Genomic DNA, 19,218 nt, shown 5'->3' with positions numbered 1-19,218 from the left:
TCAGAGTCCCCATGCAGAGCGTGGAGACGCTGAACGGCAGTGCTTGGAGGTGTCCCTAGGGGCAATGTAAACACTGCCTTTTCTCTGAAAAGGCAGTGTTTGCATGAAAATGCAGTGTACTCACCAGAACAACTACATTACGCTGTAGTTGTTCTGGTGACTAGAGTCATACAGGGCTATCCCGTTTCAGTTTAGTAAATAATGTCTAACAGCGAGCTGAAAATCCGTCCTGGCAGTGATGGGGGTGTGGGTACCAATCGAGTCTTGATGAAGCACAGGCTGCTCGAGTTTGTTAAAGGTCAGACTGCCCTGTGCCGCAATAAGTCACACAGTATTTTAGATACAGTAACCGATCGTGGAACGAACATTCTTTTCAATGCTCTGTTACATGTATTAACTTGTGGAATTGGAGATGATAGAAATCATTTGTTAGCTTTTCTGTTTCTTATTTAATCAAAAATTCTGATTCTAAATATTGTCTGGTATTAAATGTTATTTCTTAACCCGTCGCTGGTTAACATGGCACTGATACTTTGTGTTGTAACGCAGGGCACTGCGAGCATTGACCAAATCGCCTGTTTGTGCCAATCTGAAGTGGACGAAGTGAGACACATTGCCCGGGAGACAATTCTATCCTTCGGTGAGTAACATTGTCTCTGGGATATGCATTGAATGGATCATATTTACCATTAATCTCTCTGGAATAGACGTGCACTGCTAACCTACAATGCAAATATAGGAAGACACCGCTCTGCCTAGGGTGGATTGGTTTCTGTCTCCACATTGGGCTAGAGCAGTGTTTCCAATTGGTGTCCCGCATTGGTGGATACTATATTCAGGCCGGTACTCACACTACCCCAGCCTACCAGTCTGGATTTAATTTTCCAGAAATTCTGGGCCCGTCTGGAGCAACACCTAACCGGGTCCTCCCCGGCTCACGGAGCGGGGACAGAGGAGAAGATGAGGAGGAAACGGAGGGGTCAGATCCCGGGTAAAGCCTGTTCTCCCACTCCCGCTACTACCAATGTATACCCACCCGGGCCGGAGGTCCCACGGAGACGTCCTCCGAAGCTTCAGCCACCACGCCGGAAGCCCGCCCGCCGCTGGCGGCGGCGAGACACTGGGGCCACTCACGGCGCCCACACGGGGCAAGACCCGGCCCACGTAGACGACCGAGTCTGTGGCAAACAGAAGCAGACCCGACATGAGGCCTGGGGCTGGGGAGAAGCCCCCCCCTCCTCAAAACTACTCAGCACCATCCGCTGCACCCACGCTCCGACAGCCACATGACCTGATGAAGGCATTGGCTGATGAGGTGACCTGAACACAGGCTTCGCACACACGACCGATCACTGGCATGGACTAACAAACGGAGAGAAACTACACTACTGGAGATGAGTACTGCTTACTACCCGAGCGATCAGTGACTCTCAGTGACAGTATAATTTGACTCAAAGCTGTACCACTTCGAACACCATTTACTCCACTGTGACCCATCTCCACACCTCAGATATACCCAACTCCTTTAGCTTAGAGTTGTATCTGCATATTAGCTAACCCTATGATGATCTAATACCAGCAGTTGCCGGGATCATAACGCCACATGTGTGCCCCCAGTCCATAATCATTCGCAGGGGACTATCCCCCCCTAAGCTTTAGACCATAGCTTGTTGCCTAGTACATATGTGTGAAAGCTTAAACTACTCAACACAAACCAATCGTATATCAAAGCTAGTTCCAGCCTGTATTACCTAGTTAGCCTGTTACCTAAGGACAAGCACACTGTTTAACTAACTTGTTTCAATAACGCTCTCTCTGATATAACTGACCTAGCCTGTTAATATATTTGCATGTTTCTTGTATGCCCTGCATGTTAAGCGGGAAGAAATGCCTGAGGATTGCTATTGGGGCACCTTAAGCCTGCTTGTACTATTATTATGCACCGCCAAAAAATTATTTTTTTTTTAAAAAGACAAGCCAGCCAATTTTTCTGATGTAGATTTTGAGAAGCTAATCGATATAACGTCTGACAGTCAACTAAGCCAAATATTTAAATACATTTTTCCTATTGCTTTTTGGGGTGATTTATGCGAAGGATACCCAGAATTGTCCAAGCGGGCGATTAAAGTTCTGTTGCCATTCACCAGCACATACTTATGTGAAACTGGATTCTCACTTTACTCTGCAACAAAAACAAAGTATCGATATCGACTTGACGCAACTGCAGACATGCGAATACAATTGTCAACAATTAAACCAGATATAAAAAGAATTTGCCAGCAGAAGAGAGCATTACGCTCTACGGCAAAGTGTTGCTATACCGTGTCAAAGGGTTCCAAGGGAAAAATGAATTGGGAAACCCTGGGCTAGAGACTCAAATATAACATTGGGGTCAGTTGAAGTGGAATATATAGATATAGTTCCCCATTTTGAAAGTGTTGAACTGGAATGTCATTTTCTGGTGCAGTTCAGCTGCTAGCTCTACAGTAGAAAGCTTCTACAACTACAACTCCCAGAAATCCCTGCATAAACAATTTAAGGGACACGTCTGGCACCAATAAACCTTTAATGCATTTTTTTTTTTTGCATGCTTAGACTATCACAAGAAATGAAATGTTTTGCAGAATCCTGCCCCTTTAGCCACACCCCCTCACTCCAGTAAAATACTTCCTTATCAGTGTATGTACACAGCTGAGTCACTGACTGTACTGGATGATCTGAATCACAAATCAACCTGCATTACGAGGAGTTTATAAATTAAAAGCAGCTCACTCAGCGTTGGCAGTAGTTGAGTTGTGTACATGCACTGATAAAGACTTTCTGGCATGAAGGGGCATGGCTGAGGAGAAAGGCTCATTACTCTGTGATCATAGAATGTAAGCTTTCCTTTATAGGATCCCAACAAGCACCAGAGGCGGCTCTAGACTTTATGAGGCCTTAGGCGAAATTCAAGCATGAGGCCCCACTAACACCCAAAGTATAAAATAATAGGGTTGTATTTTGTGTGTGTGTAAGGAGCAGTCGCTATATTGCAAGGCGGGCTTGCAGCGCTGGATACAGAGTCAGTCTCTGCATTCATTGTTCAGAAGCTAGCAGTGTCACGGCTTACTGTGCCCCTGCATTGTGAGCTCTCTGGCAGTAGTTGTAGCATAATTTCCAAACAAAATTAATTTGCAATAAATACATTTAACTTGCAATTATGACAATTGTGGGGTATGGTTGCATAGCCTGCCAGTCGTGTATACATAAGTACTGGTGTGAAGGGGTTATCGAAAACAAAAATAAGAATTTTGTTTGAGGAAAAAAAGCTTTTAAAAAATTATTTACCAAAAAATAAAGAGTGTATGATGAATGTCTTCAGCTGGTGACTGTGACAAAGTAAAGGGTACCAGTGGCAGGGGGGAGTGTGACAGGACGAAGGAGGCAAATGGGACAGGGTGGGGGGGAATGAGGGAGGGCGAGTATGACATGGTTTGATAAGGGAGTGACAGGGCGAGTGGAGGTAAGTGTGTCAGGGCAATAGTGGCATGGTAGGAGGGGCAATTGTGACAGGATTGGAGGGGTTAATGTGACAGGGTGAGTATCACAGTTTGGGGTGAAGGGTGAATGTGGCATGGTTGGAGTGTGACAGGATTAAGGGGGGTTATTGTGACAGGGTGAGTGTGGCAGAGTGTGACAGGATTAGATAGTACTGGTAGGGAAGGGGGTGGTAGTGTGAGGGAGGGAGTGAGTGAGTGGGGTGATAGTGAAAGGGAGGGAATACTGTGAAGGGGAAAACTGTGGGGGGGGGATACTGGGAGGGACTTGGGTGATAGTGTGAGGGAGGGAGTATACTGGGAGGGAGGGGGTCATGGTGTGAGGCAGGAGGTGATAGTGAGGGAGTATACTGGGAGGGAGGGGGTAGTGGTGTGAGGGAGGGGGCATACTGGGAGGGGTGTGATGGTGAGGGGGGATACTGGGAGGGAGGGGGTAGTGGTGTGAGGGAGGGGGCATACTGGGAGAGGTGTGATGGTGAGGGGGGATACTGGGAGGGAGGGGGTAGTGGTGTGAGGGAGGGGTGTGATGGCACGGGGGGATGCTGGGAGGGGGTGAGATTGAATACCCTCATTCCCTGGTGGTCCAGTGGTGATTTCCGGTCTGCAGCTCCGCAGTGTGCAGAGCTGCAGACCATGTATCTTGCGAGACCCAATCAGAGCATTGCAGTGGTAACTTGCAGCCATGCTCTGATTGGCATGATCTCGCGAGACACATGGTCTGCAGCTCTGCAAACTGCGGAGCTGCAGACCAGTGGCCACGGACGCTCTCCTGCTGGGCCTTGCACCCGGTGGCATATCGAGATTGTCCATCGGGCCCCCTGGGTCATTGACCGAGGACCTGACAGTCTGCCCAATGGTGGTTTAGGCAGCCGCGAGGCCCCAGACAGTGCGAGGCCTTAGGCGGCCAACTATGCCAAGCACCATACCCACTACAGATTGCAGTTTTGGTGCTAGAATTGTCATGGCACCCACCCTTTGTAATGAATCAAACTATTCTAAAATAGTTTGACTTCTTACCTAGGCATCACTCCGGACAATGGAGAGACAAACTCTAAGCAGGAGCTTTTCTTGACTATCCGGAGCTAAGCCCTGCAATAGAGTGCTAGCCCATGAGAGCATCGCTAATCACTCTCCGCAAACGAGCTAAGCTTAGCTCAGACAGCGCTCCCAGCTCTCTGTATGGCATAGTGATTGAGGGGGACCACGCCTGCTAGACCCAGGTAATAAGCCAAACCATTCTAAAATGTAGTGGTTATGGTGCTTAATGTTTCTTTATAAATGTTGAAAATTAGCAAAATGTTAACCGTACCTTGGTTTAATATTTTATTATAAAATGTCTACTAATCGGTACTTCTGGAATATTTGCACGGGTCAAGGAAATTGATAGATTTCCTGCTCACAAGATCGCACAGCTGGAACCTGCGCAGTTCACATTTATCAATATGGCTAGAGTTTTGTTTAATTAAACCCATTTTCCCGTGGTCTAGTTTCTCATTGGATCACACAACACGTTCTAAACCACAAGGCTGTACAATGCCTCCAGTGATTCGATCCCCTTACCCAACGATTGGCTCGCTACTGTATTAAACTGTCCATGCAGCCAATAGAAACACTTTGCAAAATTACCTACTGCAGGGACAAAAGGAAAATGGTAATAAATAGAAGAAGAAAAAAGACATATCTGAATGTTTTTAAAGATTGTTGTTTTATTCCTATTTATGAATGGTAGAGTTCCTTAAACTGCCAGTAGAGGGCACCGTTTACTACCGGCTGATATTCCAAAAGCTCTCTGCACCAGAGTTAAGCGATTGGAACTATCCATATTTATTAAATTAACATTTTATATATTTTCATACTAAATGTCCCTGCTTCTAGCAGAGTTCCCACGATAGTTTACGATTATTTGGAATGTGGCCAGGTCCTACTTGGGTGCACGTGTGACACATGGAAACCCCATTTGGTTTGTTCTTTCAAGTGAGGACACGTTGAGGGTTGGAGAACTTCAGTAGATAATTGTTTTGTGGATATGGGAGTTTGATACATTGTTTATTCTTTCTTACGATGGATTCATGTTCACATTTTGTTTTTGTTTTTTTGTGCCAGGGCATGAAAATAACCGATTTGTGTTAATTGTTTTAGGTCAAAAAGGACGTCAGGTTTTCAGAAGGACTGATAAGATCTGCCGGGAACTCCAAGACACTCTAACGGTCGACGGAGAGATAGAAATCACTGTTTTCTAAATCTGCTGGCTTGTTGGAACTTAATATTTTCTTTTTAACTTGTATAAAAGCTGTATATTTAAATTGTATATATTTTGCACATAAATGACTTATTCAAAGCCCCACCCTTCAGAACACCATATTCCAGCCAGACGGAAGCTGGAGTGGTTATGGTGCCAAGAGTAACATGGCTCTGTTTCCCGGTAATGGGCAAACCATTTTGCAGCAGTTTGCCCATTTGCCTGAGTCCGTGTCCGGCACAAGCCATTCTCCTGTGGCCAGTGAGGTCAATCCTGCCGGCCATTCGTTGTTCCATGATGGCTAATACTGCTCCAATGATGCGGCCGCAGAGAGGGTTACACCTCTGGCAGCAGAGGGGTTGAACTCTGTATGTGCAGACTCCGGGCACCATAACAACTTCAGTTCACTGAAGTGGTCATGGCACTTTAAACAACCCTTTAAGTCTGGACTTACAATACAGAACAAACTTGCCCAGATCCAAATGTAGATCTCTCCCATTACGTCAAAGGATACATTTAGATTTAATGTGTTAGAGAGGCATTTTTTACTATTTGCCCGAGGTGTAAATTCTACGGTGGTTTCATCTTCTCAAACGTCAATCAGCGGATATCTGTAAAGTGTAATTGTAGGGCAAGGCTCTAAAAGAAACACGATCTGTTGGCTTCCATGGTAATTGCCCCAGAATTGCATTCATCCAGAATTTCCTCTTAAGTCCAACTGAAAAGTTATTTGTAAAAACACAAACCAAAACCATTTTATCTGTAAAGTATACCCAGATTTAAATAAACTAGTATTCTAGTGTCTACTATAATAAGCACCAACAGTATAACACGATATTTAAAATGGAACATGAGAAACATTTTCACACAAAACAAAACATGACTCACAAGGGATCATAACTACTGAATTTCAGTATAAGATTTATAATAAATGATAAGTCAAGAGTTCTCTTTAATGAGATACCGTGCTGAAGGTGGCCTACTCCTGCTCTAGACCATTTGCAAGAACCTTTCATTGGCTCTTGAGGGCCCCACCTGCCAAACTGACAAAATGAAATTGGGGACCACCACTCAGACTCCTAAGCCCCCTTGAACATAATGTTTATATTTAATTCTTCTTAAAGGGACACTATAGTCATCAGAACTACAGCTTATTGAATTTGTTCTGGTGAGTAGAATCATTACCTTCAGGCTTTTTGCTGTAAACACTGTCTTTTCAGAGAAAATGCAGTGTTTACATTACAGCCTAGTGATAACTTCACTGGCCACTCCTCAGATGGCTGTTAGAGATCCTTCCTGGGTCATGGCTGCCTAAAATGCATCCACACATTCAGTATCTCCTCCCTCTGCATGCAGACACTGAACTTTCCTCATAGAGATTCATTGATTCAATTTATCTCTATGAGGAGATAATGATTGGCCAGGGCTGTGTTCGAATCATGCTGGCTCTGCTCCCTGATCTGCCTCGTTGTCAGTCTCCTATGGGGAAGCACTATGATTGGATCAGGCTACCACTTCTGATGATGTCAGCAGACTGCTTGTTTTTCTGAGGCAAACAGCATGCAGAGTTACAGCTTCAGGCTTGAATACAGTAAGATTATGCTATATTTTTTGGAGGCATGAGGGACCCGGGGGGGGGGGGGGGGGGGGGGGGGGAGGGGCTAGATGGTGGTTTTAACACTATAGGGTCAGGAATATAGGTTTGTGTTCCTGACCCTATGGTGATCCTTTAACTCACTGAACGTCTTGAGTAAAGGTGCATAACTGCAAAGCTTTTATGCTCTCAAAGCTCTTTTTGTATATAAAAGCTCTTCTAACTTCTGATTTTAATATCTAATTATAAAACGAGTGGCATTTAAACAATTCTCTCAGAAATATCAGTTTATTTTCATTTGATTCCTTGTTTCACACTGAAGATGTTTAGTAACAAACACATTCCTTTTTCGCTGTTATTTTTACAAATTGTACCACTATTTATGTTTATATGAAATACTTTTAGGATTCCATAAACAGGTATGCAATAAAAGGTCCAAGCTGTATCTCACCTTGTCTGCTTTGTTTCTATGCTTTAGATACACTGTCAGGGGGTGGGGTGGGGGAGATTGAACAGGTTTTTAACTTACTGTCCCCACAGTCTAGCTTTTCCGACCTAGACGGGACACTATAGTCACCCAAAAAACTTTAGTTTAACCCCTTAAGGACACATGACATGTGTGACATGCCATGATTCCCTTTTATTCCGGAAGTTTGGTCCTTAAGGGGTTAATGAAGCAGTGTTGGTGTACAGATCAGACCCCTGCAGTCTCACTGCTCAATTCTCTGCCATTTAGGAGTTAAATCACTTTGTTTTGATGCCTACAGTATCCCTTTAATTTTCTGCCAGAAGCACGAGACTTTGGGTTGCACTATATATGATCCCATTGTACAGCGCTACGGAATGTTATGGCGCTATATAAATAATATTACCTTATGGGTTATGGGTCCAGCATTGAATTGATTGAACACCTTAAGGGATAATGTCTGTAAAGGAATTACTTTACACCTTCAGCCACCTTGGTGGACGGCCTTTGCTCAAGGCATTGAAATCTGACGTTTATTTCCAACAGATTATTTCACATTACAGACACAGCAGCCTGAAGTGGTGGTAACACAGACATTAAACCGAATCACACACATCTATAATCTGACATTTGCTTTAGTTGCTATCAGTATAATTATTTTCTGACAGTCTTTACTTATAACCAATGGAGAACAGGTGGGTCACTAAATGGCTGTTTTTCTTACTGTTGTCGGCGGTATGCTATTGATCCCGGAGAGGTAAGTCTTTTAATAGAGGCCGATCATACAGCATGGGAGTCAGTCATCATAACCTCTGCTCAACGTCTAGCCCATAGTGAATGCAAAAGGCACAGGAAAAAAATACTAGAACCGAACTATTTAATAATTTCAGTCCATAAATCCACCTCTCACTTAACCAACAGTGTTTCCATTGTTCGAGGATTCTGGAAATTGAAATTTTATTTTATCAATCGAGATGGGATACTAAAAATGTTGCTGTGCTGGGATTAATTCAGCATTGCCATAAATTCACTAATATCCAAGTAACTTAATGGTTTGGTGTGAATGGCACAGTCTGAAATTGTATCAAATGCAGCAAATCAAATGAGAGAATCTTTTTTCCCCCAATGATTTTTTTTTTAAACCCCTTAAGGACCAAACTTCTGGAATAAAAGGGAATCATGACATGTCACATGTCCTTAAGGGGTTAAATAAATCATCTCAATATTACTTGTCGTTATGCATCTCCGGTGTATAAATGCTAATGATCAATTAACTGAACTCCGGCCTCTGTGCAGACATTCGTTTGAGCCTGTTCATCCGAATTGTTTTACCTGTATAGGTGAGATAGATTCGGATATTGGCAATGGATTTGTTTTAGTATTTTGGCATTGACAGGCATTTTATTTCGGTGAATAACAAATCTTTGCACGTCTACCTCGGTCTCGCGCATTAAACGCTTTTCCCAACAGAATATCAACTGTAAAGATTTAATGAAACACACGTGCATATTTTGCCTATAATAGTCTAGCATGTTCCAGTGTCACTAGCATTAAACCGAAATAGAACGTGTGTTTATAAAAACATTTATTGTTGGAACAAACAATTCATATTTCAGGGAAACTTGAAAACTTTACATTTCATTGTATAAATTTTAAACACCGCAAGAGATTAAAATCAAATATTGCTTCAGTAATATACAATAAAAGCAAATTGAAAATGTATAAATAGAAAAAGGGGTTCAGCATAGAAAAATATGGAAAGTCCAATTATTGAATGAATTAAAACAAGTTAAATATGCACACAGGAACTTTTTTTGAAAGCCAATACCCAAAAATTGCTTCAACAAAATTCTTAGGTTTCTGGAGTTTGAACGAAAAATAAAAAGTGAAACATTCATGTTTTTGTCTTGTGTAATATTTTCCTAATCTTGGCTACTGCAATGTGTGGGGGAGTTTAGACTCCACCTGAACGTATCACTGGTTAGAATGCACAGAGGCCGTGGGGATAGACATTCCAGATTACATCTGTACGGGCAGGATTTAGCTAAGCAAAACGTCAGATAACCCAACTAATATAACTGGCTAACTCAAATAACTCAAAACTTCATTTCAAATAGGGGATATTCTCTGGTATTTGTTAGACCGCTTGAAAATGCTTTAACAATAACCTCCATTTGTCATTTGGCTGCGCAGCCATAACTAGTCTGCATCGGTTAACGTGCTTGGACTGTCCCTTTAATCGTATTCTTTGTGTCTCATGTATTATGTAAAGAGTGAATTGCAGCCAGACATATTTGCAAAATGTAAGCGAGAACGGCTCACCTGCAAAAATTACCCAACATCTTTGTGTTTTTGACGTTAATATCACAATCACTTTTTTTTCAGTTTGACTGTTTAGTTAATAAACAACTGATAAAAAGAATAAACGCCAAAAAAAATTGAATACAACTTTAGACTAGTCTGTGAAAGTCTCTGATGGACTTTAGTTACACCATTGTGAGTAAGTGTATGGCACCCTGTGAGAAGTCTAACCATGCCAATTCCAAGCCAGGTTTAATGGATTAGCTCTTTTTTCTCTCTCTCATCTCTGACTATTTAGGAAGCTTAACAGGGAGAGAGGCTTTATCTTAACCTATGCTTTACGGTCTCCTTAGTAGACAAGACTGTTGTGCTGCAGGAGGCTATAAGTATTGAGACTTAAATCAAGCCTATCTCGTCCGGTCTATCCTAATCATTGGCGTATATGGCTGCAGTTAACGAGTAAGTGCGTGACTACACCAGTTTATAACTGCGAATCTCTACACGGTCTCCACCTATTGGAGATATTTGCCTCCAATAAGCTCCAGTAGTAGACATTGTATATTCTCCCTATTTTTCTTGTAATAGTACAGCACTCTGGACTATCAATGGATGTAAGGAATCTTTAGCGCCCCCCCCCCCCCTATATTGGCCACCACTAATAAAGCCTGACCTTTAGGGGGCTCCCTTATTAAAGATTTCAGTCAGAGGTTAGCCTAAGGCTCTAGACTTAATATACCAGACTTTTTTCATATTTTTGGTTACGTGTACATCTATACATTGTTAACCGGCAAGATAACCAACAATGGCATTCGTGGACTAAGGACACCATAACCACTTCAATCTGTAAAGGCCTTTTATAACTTAAAATAGTGACAAGCTAGTGTTCTTCAAATCCATCATCCAAATATTAATAACCACCTTTAGCACAGGTGGGTTTATCAAATTCCTTGACACAGATAATGGTTATTATTAAACCAGTTTGTGTTCTTGAAAGCCCTGATATAAATATCCTAAATAAAGGAATTGTATGACTGGCAATCCTTGTTTTTTCTCTGAAACTAAATCATTATTTTATTGTCTCTACCAATTACAAAAGTAGTCGCCGGTTTAAAAAACAAACCCAAATATGAGGGCCTGAAACAGACAGATTTTTAAAATTAACAAATGACTTATTTGGCTCTATGGAGGACAGTTGCAAAATATACATTTTATTCTCATTTCAACAACACTAAATAATTTAGACTGTCAGATGAAATCATTTGTTTATGGACAGGATTTCATCACCATGAAATCACCATCTAGCTTCCTGTCCGACCGCTTGACGCACGTGGTATTACACATCATGTGCGTTCCTGTACATATTACACAAATACTTGAGAATGATCATATTTCGTACTTTATGATACAACTACTCCGTCCGGAAAACAAACAGCGAGTTTCCCAATATGAGAGCTACTCACTTCCTTCACCAGACTCAGCGAATAGTGAATTAGGCAACAATCAGACAGACCGCTTATTCATTACAGAGTGGATTGTCTGCAATTTTACATTTTACACCAAAATAACAGATTTTGAGAAAGTTTCCAACGCAGCTATTTTAGGCCCAACATGTAAAATTCTCACTTTAAAGAAAACCCAGAGAATGTCTGTGGCCACCAGGAAGAATTTTGTAGATTTTTTTTTTATACCAAATCAGTACATTTATAAAATTGCATAATTGTTAACAAATATCCTCGCATGTATATAGAATTTAGAATGGATACAAGCAAAACTATTTTTTAGTAAAAGCTTCCTGGAGAGATATTAAAACCCCAGGCCAGCCGATTATTCATTTCAAGGAATTTAAGACGTTTAAGCCAGTGGCTAGCACAAAGTCGATTTCCACTCGTGTTGTCAGTACGTGACCGTGAAGCGTAAATACATTTCAGGCATTGAAGTGCCACCTATACAGGCACAATCATGGTACAGACCTACAGCTGGGATTTGGGGTCTGGTACATGGGAGTGTAAAAATCAGTTTATCCACACACAATAAACTGTACTGTTGTTGTGTACCATTTTTTTGTCTTTCACACGGCAACAATTCTGCACAAAACTCTGTGTTAAATAACCACAAACTATGCTACACGTTTTGTTGTAAAAATCAACTTATAAAAAGCATAATGGAAGTTGTTATCCCACAACAGCTGGACAATCTAACTTTGACGAGCCTGGCGTAAAGCACGGTTTGTCTAACCAGTTATCCGAGATTTACAGATAACCCCACGTATGGGCAATTCTTAATGAGTGGAGTAAACTGGTAATTAGGAATTGTATGAGAAACAATGGTTTAAACAGGAGTTTCTCAGAGTGCGGATACAACGACGTGAGCTGCATTACTGAACTGTGCTCCTTTTACAGGCCCCCGAATTGCCATCGCTGTATATCGAACAGCTTTATTCGCTAAACTCCAATTTGCCCTTCGGCCTTACTTGAAAAAATTATTAAGAGGTAAAAATAGCTGATCTGACCATATTATTTCAGCTATAGTTAGAGATGGGCTATTTTTTGTGTCAGTTTTATGATTTGGGAATTAATCTGAAAATTCAGAGTCTAGTGAATAACCCTCAAAAGGGACCAAAAAAGGGTTTTCCACTGAACTGATAAGGGAATAGAATAATTTCGAAAAAAAGTAGTAAAATGTAACTACGTGCGATTCGGAGAACGGTTTGAAATCCGTTATTGTAGTCTGTATTTAGCAATTCACAGATTACAGAACACACCCTTGAAGTTCAATGTTTGAATGGTTTTACAATATTAAAACTTATACCAGGCGGCACATTTATGTGGAGAAAGATGGACAAACATTTAAATATACTTTTCCCCTCAATTCCCCGATATAAATTAGCATTAAATCCCTAAACCAGTTAGCAATGCTTGAGAGTATTTGTTTGTGGTTACAATCTAAATTAAGCCAGATCGTGCGAACTGCCACCCCAAAAATTAACCACTTCTATTTTTGCCCCATCCTAAACACCAGTCTGCTTTGATATTCTGTATGCAGGTAACAAGGATGTCCAATTATTAATCAGGAATCCATAACTATTCCTAGATACATGATTTTTTCACATCTACTTTATTTTCTGGGACATTTGTCCAACCACACGTGTAAATGAGAAGCACATTTTCTCTACTTGAAATGCTCTGTGCAGCAGTGACACGGTACCTCAAAACAAGTTAAACTCCTTTAAAAAGAGATTCTAACATCTAGAAATGGCTTTTGCACAATGTTTTAAGATTCCTTTTGGAATATTGAAAATAAACAAACATTAAACACGCAGGCTGTATATATGGACTGTTACAGGAGTAACTGAATCAAACGCCTCAAAAAAAAGGCACAACTAAAAAAACCTGGAATGTTATGGGTCGTCTGCCCATTTTGCATTGAAAAATATTAAAACTGTCCACTTACCGTTCATGAATTTTTCAGTTCGTAAGACTCTCCCATTGGCTTTTACATTTGCCATGATGCAACTGGTTTTCTCCTGAATGGTTTGTTCTTCTATAAATTACAATCTCAACAGATAAAAGATCTAGTGCCAAATTGCAACAAAAGGAGGTATTTTAAAAGATAAGGGGGGTAATAGACCCCAATACCAGTAGACTTGAATTAATGATGTTAATGGACGGAACAGCTTTTAAGGAGTGTTTGCATCACATCTGGTTCTATATCCTACCAGCTGCCTCCACCAGTTTGAAAGCCATAAAATGTAACCAATTGATACAGCACGATTTATCAGAGGCATTTTGTAACAGCAAACCGAGAGTGCTAAACACCAACATAAAGAGACTCAAGACAAGTGGGTTAAAGTGTATTAAAAATAACTTAAACTAATTTTTACGACTGCATGTGATAACCGCGGCTAGCTTAGGCCAGTGGTGAATTGAGACTTTAAATTCATGGTTTAGTGACATTCCAATAATCCATTATTGAATGCATATTAATAAAAGAAAATAATTTGAGATCAATATGATTTATTGAAAATAATTCTGACCGTGGCTTTCAAACCTTGGCTTTGCAGCAACCAAAAAATTCTAGAAAACACAAAGTTGGACACCCTCAAATCAAGAATACAGCTAAGCCAAACAGAACGAGAGACGCCTTAAAGAATGTACGTTTTACTGGTTCCCACGAGAAGCAAGTAAGAGTGGCTAGATAGAGCTGCTCCAATCCATCGTCGCAATCCGAACGTAAATAAAATAGTGAAAACTTTAGTTTGGGGACGGTGCAGTGTTGGTGCTCAATGCACAGTCAAGCCTGGACCAATGACTGTTCTTAGCTGCAACGGGACCAAGTTTTAGAAAAGCCGATGGGTATGTAAAGTTGGTTTTATTTGTAGCAATTTGAACCAGGACAGAAAGTATCAGTCAGTACAATGTAAGAAAAGTGCAAACAAAGTCCAACAGGCAACATAATTAAACAAAAAAAAAAAAAAAAGGTACTGTTGGCTTACCCTGAGAAAAATGGATAAAAAAAAAACAAAAAACCTCCAAACACAAAACCGATTTCCCACTCTTAGAAATGCAATGGAAATGACAAAGAAGTTGTAACAGTTATATAGAGATTATATGGCAATCACAGGCACAGCCCACAAGCAATTGATCAATTAAATTCAAAGCTTCCCCCCCAACCTCCTGAAACTCCCCAAAATGATCTATCATGCTCAACTTCCCCCCAAAATGTTCCATCTTCTGTACAATTGTGTGACCTTTTTTACATTTTTTTTTTTACTCCCCTCTTGAACAAACAGTAAAACATAAAATTATAATAAAAAAATAATAAAAATCTCAACAAGGACAACAGAAAGACATTCGTTTGATATGTTCTTGGAGAAGAGGGAGTGACGTTTAATATATAAAGAACCATGAATTTGGTTACAGGACAAATAGTACAAGCTTAGAATTTCGCTCGTGTCTAACTTTAGTTTCTTTATTAAAATATAGCAATGTAAATAAAGTTACGATTTTAGGTCTTTAAAAATAAAAAAAAACTTTAAAAAACAACAATGTGTTGTAATACCACTATTTTATTCGCAAAAAAAGAAAAAAAAAAAAAAAAGTAAAAAGAAAAAAAAATAATAGAAAAGAAAAAATATTTGGCATTTTCTCTGCTTACTCCTAAAATTGTTTTAGGCCCTGAGATTTGAGTATTATCTTCTTGGGACTTCAAGGCTACGTCAAAACCTAGTGCATTGACTCTTAGCCCTAGCAAAGTTCCTGCCAAACTGAAGTTCAGCTTAGCTTTTATTTTTTCCCACATTTTTTTTTTTTACATTTTTTAAGATTTTCTTTTTTAAAGTGTGTTCCAATTAAGCCTGGCTTTCTGTTTTGCTTTTTGTCAAAAAACGCAATTAAAGAGATAGGTCAAAAAGTGTGGGATCTTTGCAGACATGTCCATTAATGATACCAAACCCTGTAGCATAGGTAGGCTCCGGCTGTCATGACAGTAAACATACAAAGATTTAGGATTAGCGATTTCCACTCTGGACTTTGGTTGTGGTCTTCAACATGGTCAGGCACAACATTTTCCTCTTTGTCCAAAATACCGCCCGTTAGCTCTCCAATGCCTCGTTTTCTAATTTCAGTGTCTTGAGGAGGGCTGAAAGAGGAAAAAAAAAAGATTCTAATGCTGAAAAAGTCTTAAATGGTACACCGCTACAGATCAAGATATAATACAAAATGGGCCCAATGTCAAACAAGGACCATTAGTTGTGCCGTTATTTATTCTTTATAAGACAAGAAAATAAAAAACATTTGTATAACATGTAAATCTAGGGTGTCACATGTTAGCTTGCAAATTCAAACTAACCCACAGCTCCCTGCACATGGCTTGCAAATGTCCATGCTGGGGATTCTGGGGTGATCGATTTGCTATTGAAAATAAATAGTAGAAATGGTTAAATGCTGGAACTGTATAGAACCAGAATCTGCACTGGAATACTTCCTTTAAACCCAGCTGTTTTAATTCATTGAAAAATAATGTCAATTAAATGTAAATAAATAAAACTAGTAGGAACTTTTAAAGTTCCTGCAGCTGTAGTGCAGGTACGGGCAGACCCCAACCCGACCAGAAAGGGAGATATTTATGGGTAAAGTAATTAATGCGGCAGGCCTGGCCGAGATTGGTGGGTCTGATAAGTAAATCGATAGCAGCGTCTGATAAGTAAATCGATAGCAGAGTCTGATAAGTAAATCGATAGCAGCGTCTGATAAGTAAATCGATAGCAGCGTCTGATAAGTAAATCGATAGCAGCGTCTGATAAGTAAATCGATAGCAGCGTCTGATAAGTAAATCGATAGCAGCGTCTGATAAGTAAATCGATAGCAGCGTCTGATAAGTAAATCGATAGCAGCGTCTGATAAGTAAATCGATAGCAGCGTCTGATAAGTAAATCGATAGCAGCGTCTGATAAGTAAATCGATAGCAGCGTCTGATAAGTAAATCGATAGCAGCGTCTGATAAGTAAATCGATAGCAGCGTCTGATAAGTAAATCGATAGCAGCGTCTGATAAGTAAATCGATAGCAGCGTCTGATAAGTAAATCGATAGCAGCGTCTGATAAGTAAATCTATAGCAGCGTCTGATAAGTAAATCGATAGCAGCGTCTGATAAGTAAATCGATAGCAGCGTCTGATAAGTAAATCGATAGCAGCGTCTGATAAGTAAATCGATAGCAGCGTCTGATAAGTAAATCTATAGCAGCGTCTGATCAGTAAATCGATAGCAGCGTCTGATAAGTAAATCGATAGCAGCGTCTGATAAGTAAATCGATAGCAGCGATATCACAAAGCATTGTTTAGTTGTGCCATAGAGATCTTTCATCCTTCAGGACACATACAATGCAATACACAGTCCTGCTTCCCAGACAGAAACACTTAACGCATTTCGATAATTTTACAGCAGCATTGATGTTTTAAAGGGACAGTAACTTGGATAAATGGACATTTTGTAAAGAAGGTCGGCTACAACAGAAAAGGCTTGCACACGCTCCTCTATAACATAACGAATAGGCTACTGCTCTGAAGATGTATGATGCCGCGGACAAATTATTTATAAAAATAAAGTATATGTCCACTACAGAAGGTTCATGGAGGCAGACGAATCAACCAGTAAAGAAACGTCTGGAGCAATATATACAATTTGAGGGGAGAAAACCTTTGAATAGCTGTACACAGACCAGAGCACATTGTTTGTGGTGTCTGGCGCTTGCAAATAGCACCAGTGTTTGTGAATGCACACCAATTCTCATTTACCTGATTAAATGATTTGTGATTTCTGACCAAAGAGAATTAAAAGATGACTGCCCCTAAGAAGAATGTATATGCCATGAGGATTATTATTTATACAGCGCCAACAGATTTTGCAGCGCTGTACAATGGAGATGCGCTAATATATGGTATTTACGAACACAAATCCACCATTAAATACACAGTGGGTACAACACTAATCATGTTTACTCTAAATAGTTTTCCCCATGTTGTAACTGAGACCTGCTGTTCTCTATTCAAATTTAGCTCATTCTCCAGATCGTTTAATGTGCATGAACCGGAAGAAGGGACCATTACCATAGGCCATTTACCAATCGAAATGCCATTTGAAAAAGCGAATTAACTGAACAAACGCTTCTTTTTCACATTTTCTAACGTAGCTGTGGATTTGATTGTACGGTATCCGGCATCATTGCGAGAGGCGGCGAGCGCCCAGTGCATCTTCCACCAAACTAGAATCACTGTCTGTCTATTAAATGGCAGTGTATAAATACCTTTCAAAGGATTGTGAATTTGGCACAGTAACCCGTCCGTCAGGTATGCTTTGCTCCAAATCGCACATGGTCTGTCTTAAAAACTCTTTAACCTCTTGCTTTGGGAAAAATTCATTTATCTCGTGCATCTTTCCATTGTGTGTTTCAGTGGCACGTTTTGGAGGCCTGGGGGGTGGGGGTGTGTGTTCTGGGGGTGGGTCCAGGTCTTCATTAGACAGCTCTTTCCATTGTTCCTGAGAAAACAGGATTAAAAAAGTGAGGTGTAACATAATCAATGGCAAACTTTAGTTATAGAGGTAGTTGTAAATGTCAGAATACCAGATAAATATTCAATCATTTACAGTGGAGTATAACAGGATGGTAATTCAAGACATGAAGCGATAATCAGCCATAGTGTGGCAATATATACAAAAACCACATGGTGCAAAAATCAACCAAAATAAACAAACTATGTAACTATTCCCAAACTCTTCTGGTTAGCTTTTTACATTGTAACTTAGAGTCTGCTATTTGTCCACTATTAAAGAAGAACTGCCCCCCCTGGAATTCACCGCGCTGAATAAAACATTGGAGATAAACTATGAATCGTGCTAACCTTTCATGACATGCACCAGATTCTTTGAAATGTATGCCCATCACAATCTAGTTCAGAAAAGGCGCCACAAATGAGGACCAAAAAAAAAAAACATTGTTACATATCTCCTCCTCTCTGTCTGCTCTCTCTATGCGGACTATAACAATGACGGACACGTGCAAAGGGCGGAGTTATAACAATGACTGACAGGTTGCCAAGATGGAGGTGCACAGTTACAGGATAAAGAGGCGTGGACTTCTAAATTTAATTGTTCATACATCACAAATATAAATTGGTAAATAACAAGAACACAATATTAAGAATCCCAGGAAGTGACAGTTCCTCCTCAATTAAATACAACGGTCGTCAGATCCACCCTGGAAGAACTGGCACATCTGAGAAGAACAATGTTTGGCCAGAGCACCTACCTGCACTGAAGAGTCACCCATTATAAACTTGGCTCCCTCAATGACTGCCAGATATGAGAAGCGGAGTTGGTCTGCTGTCTGGATAAGGCCCATTCGGTATTTTCGCATTTCCAGAAGAACCTGCTTGATGTCTACTGAAGACGGGTCTTTCCTCTTGTCCATCTGCACCAAAAGAGAACATTTAATTTGCAAGATCATGAATTGCATACATGACATTTGGAAGAACGCGAAGGAATGAATTTAACATCAGCGTGAAACTCATAATAAAAAGATTACAAA

At 40.4% G+C, this 19,218-nt stretch overlaps 2 protein-coding genes across 4 annotated transcripts in view; one reads left to right on the top strand and one right to left on the bottom strand.

Annotated features, from left to right (window-relative positions):
• Positions 1-6,205, top strand: part of RIPOR3 (RIPOR family member 3) — a 117,292-nt gene extending 111,087 nt beyond the window's left edge. For all 3 annotated transcript variants that reach the window (XM_063459681.1, XM_063459683.1, XM_063459682.1), the window contains exons 22-23: positions 550-640; positions 5,676-6,205. In XM_063459681.1, the coding sequence (XP_063315751.1) occupies positions 550-640; positions 5,676-5,776 (192 nt within the window). In that variant the 3' untranslated portion in view covers positions 5,777-6,205. The remainder of the gene's footprint in view (positions 1-549; positions 641-5,675) is intronic.
• An 8,978-nt stretch (positions 6,206-15,183) lies between these two features.
• Positions 15,184-19,218, bottom strand: part of PTPN1 (protein tyrosine phosphatase non-receptor type 1) — a 63,247-nt gene continuing 59,212 nt past the window's right edge. Inside the window, exons 7-9 of the mRNA XM_063459684.1 lie at positions 18,940-19,101; positions 17,938-18,170; positions 15,184-15,773 (exon numbers count right to left, since the gene is read on the bottom strand). Coding sequence (XP_063315754.1) covers positions 15,572-15,773; positions 17,938-18,170; positions 18,940-19,101 — 597 coding nt within the window. The 3' untranslated portion in view covers positions 15,184-15,571. The remainder of the gene's footprint in view (positions 15,774-17,937; positions 18,171-18,939; positions 19,102-19,218) is intronic.

The sequence above is a fragment of the Pelobates fuscus genome, chromosome 6 (assembly GCF_036172605.1).
Source record: "Pelobates fuscus isolate aPelFus1 chromosome 6, aPelFus1.pri, whole genome shotgun sequence".
Classification (NCBI taxonomy): Eukaryota; Metazoa; Chordata; class Amphibia; order Anura; family Pelobatidae; genus Pelobates; species Pelobates fuscus.
This window is presented reverse-complemented; position numbering and strand designations above follow the sequence as displayed.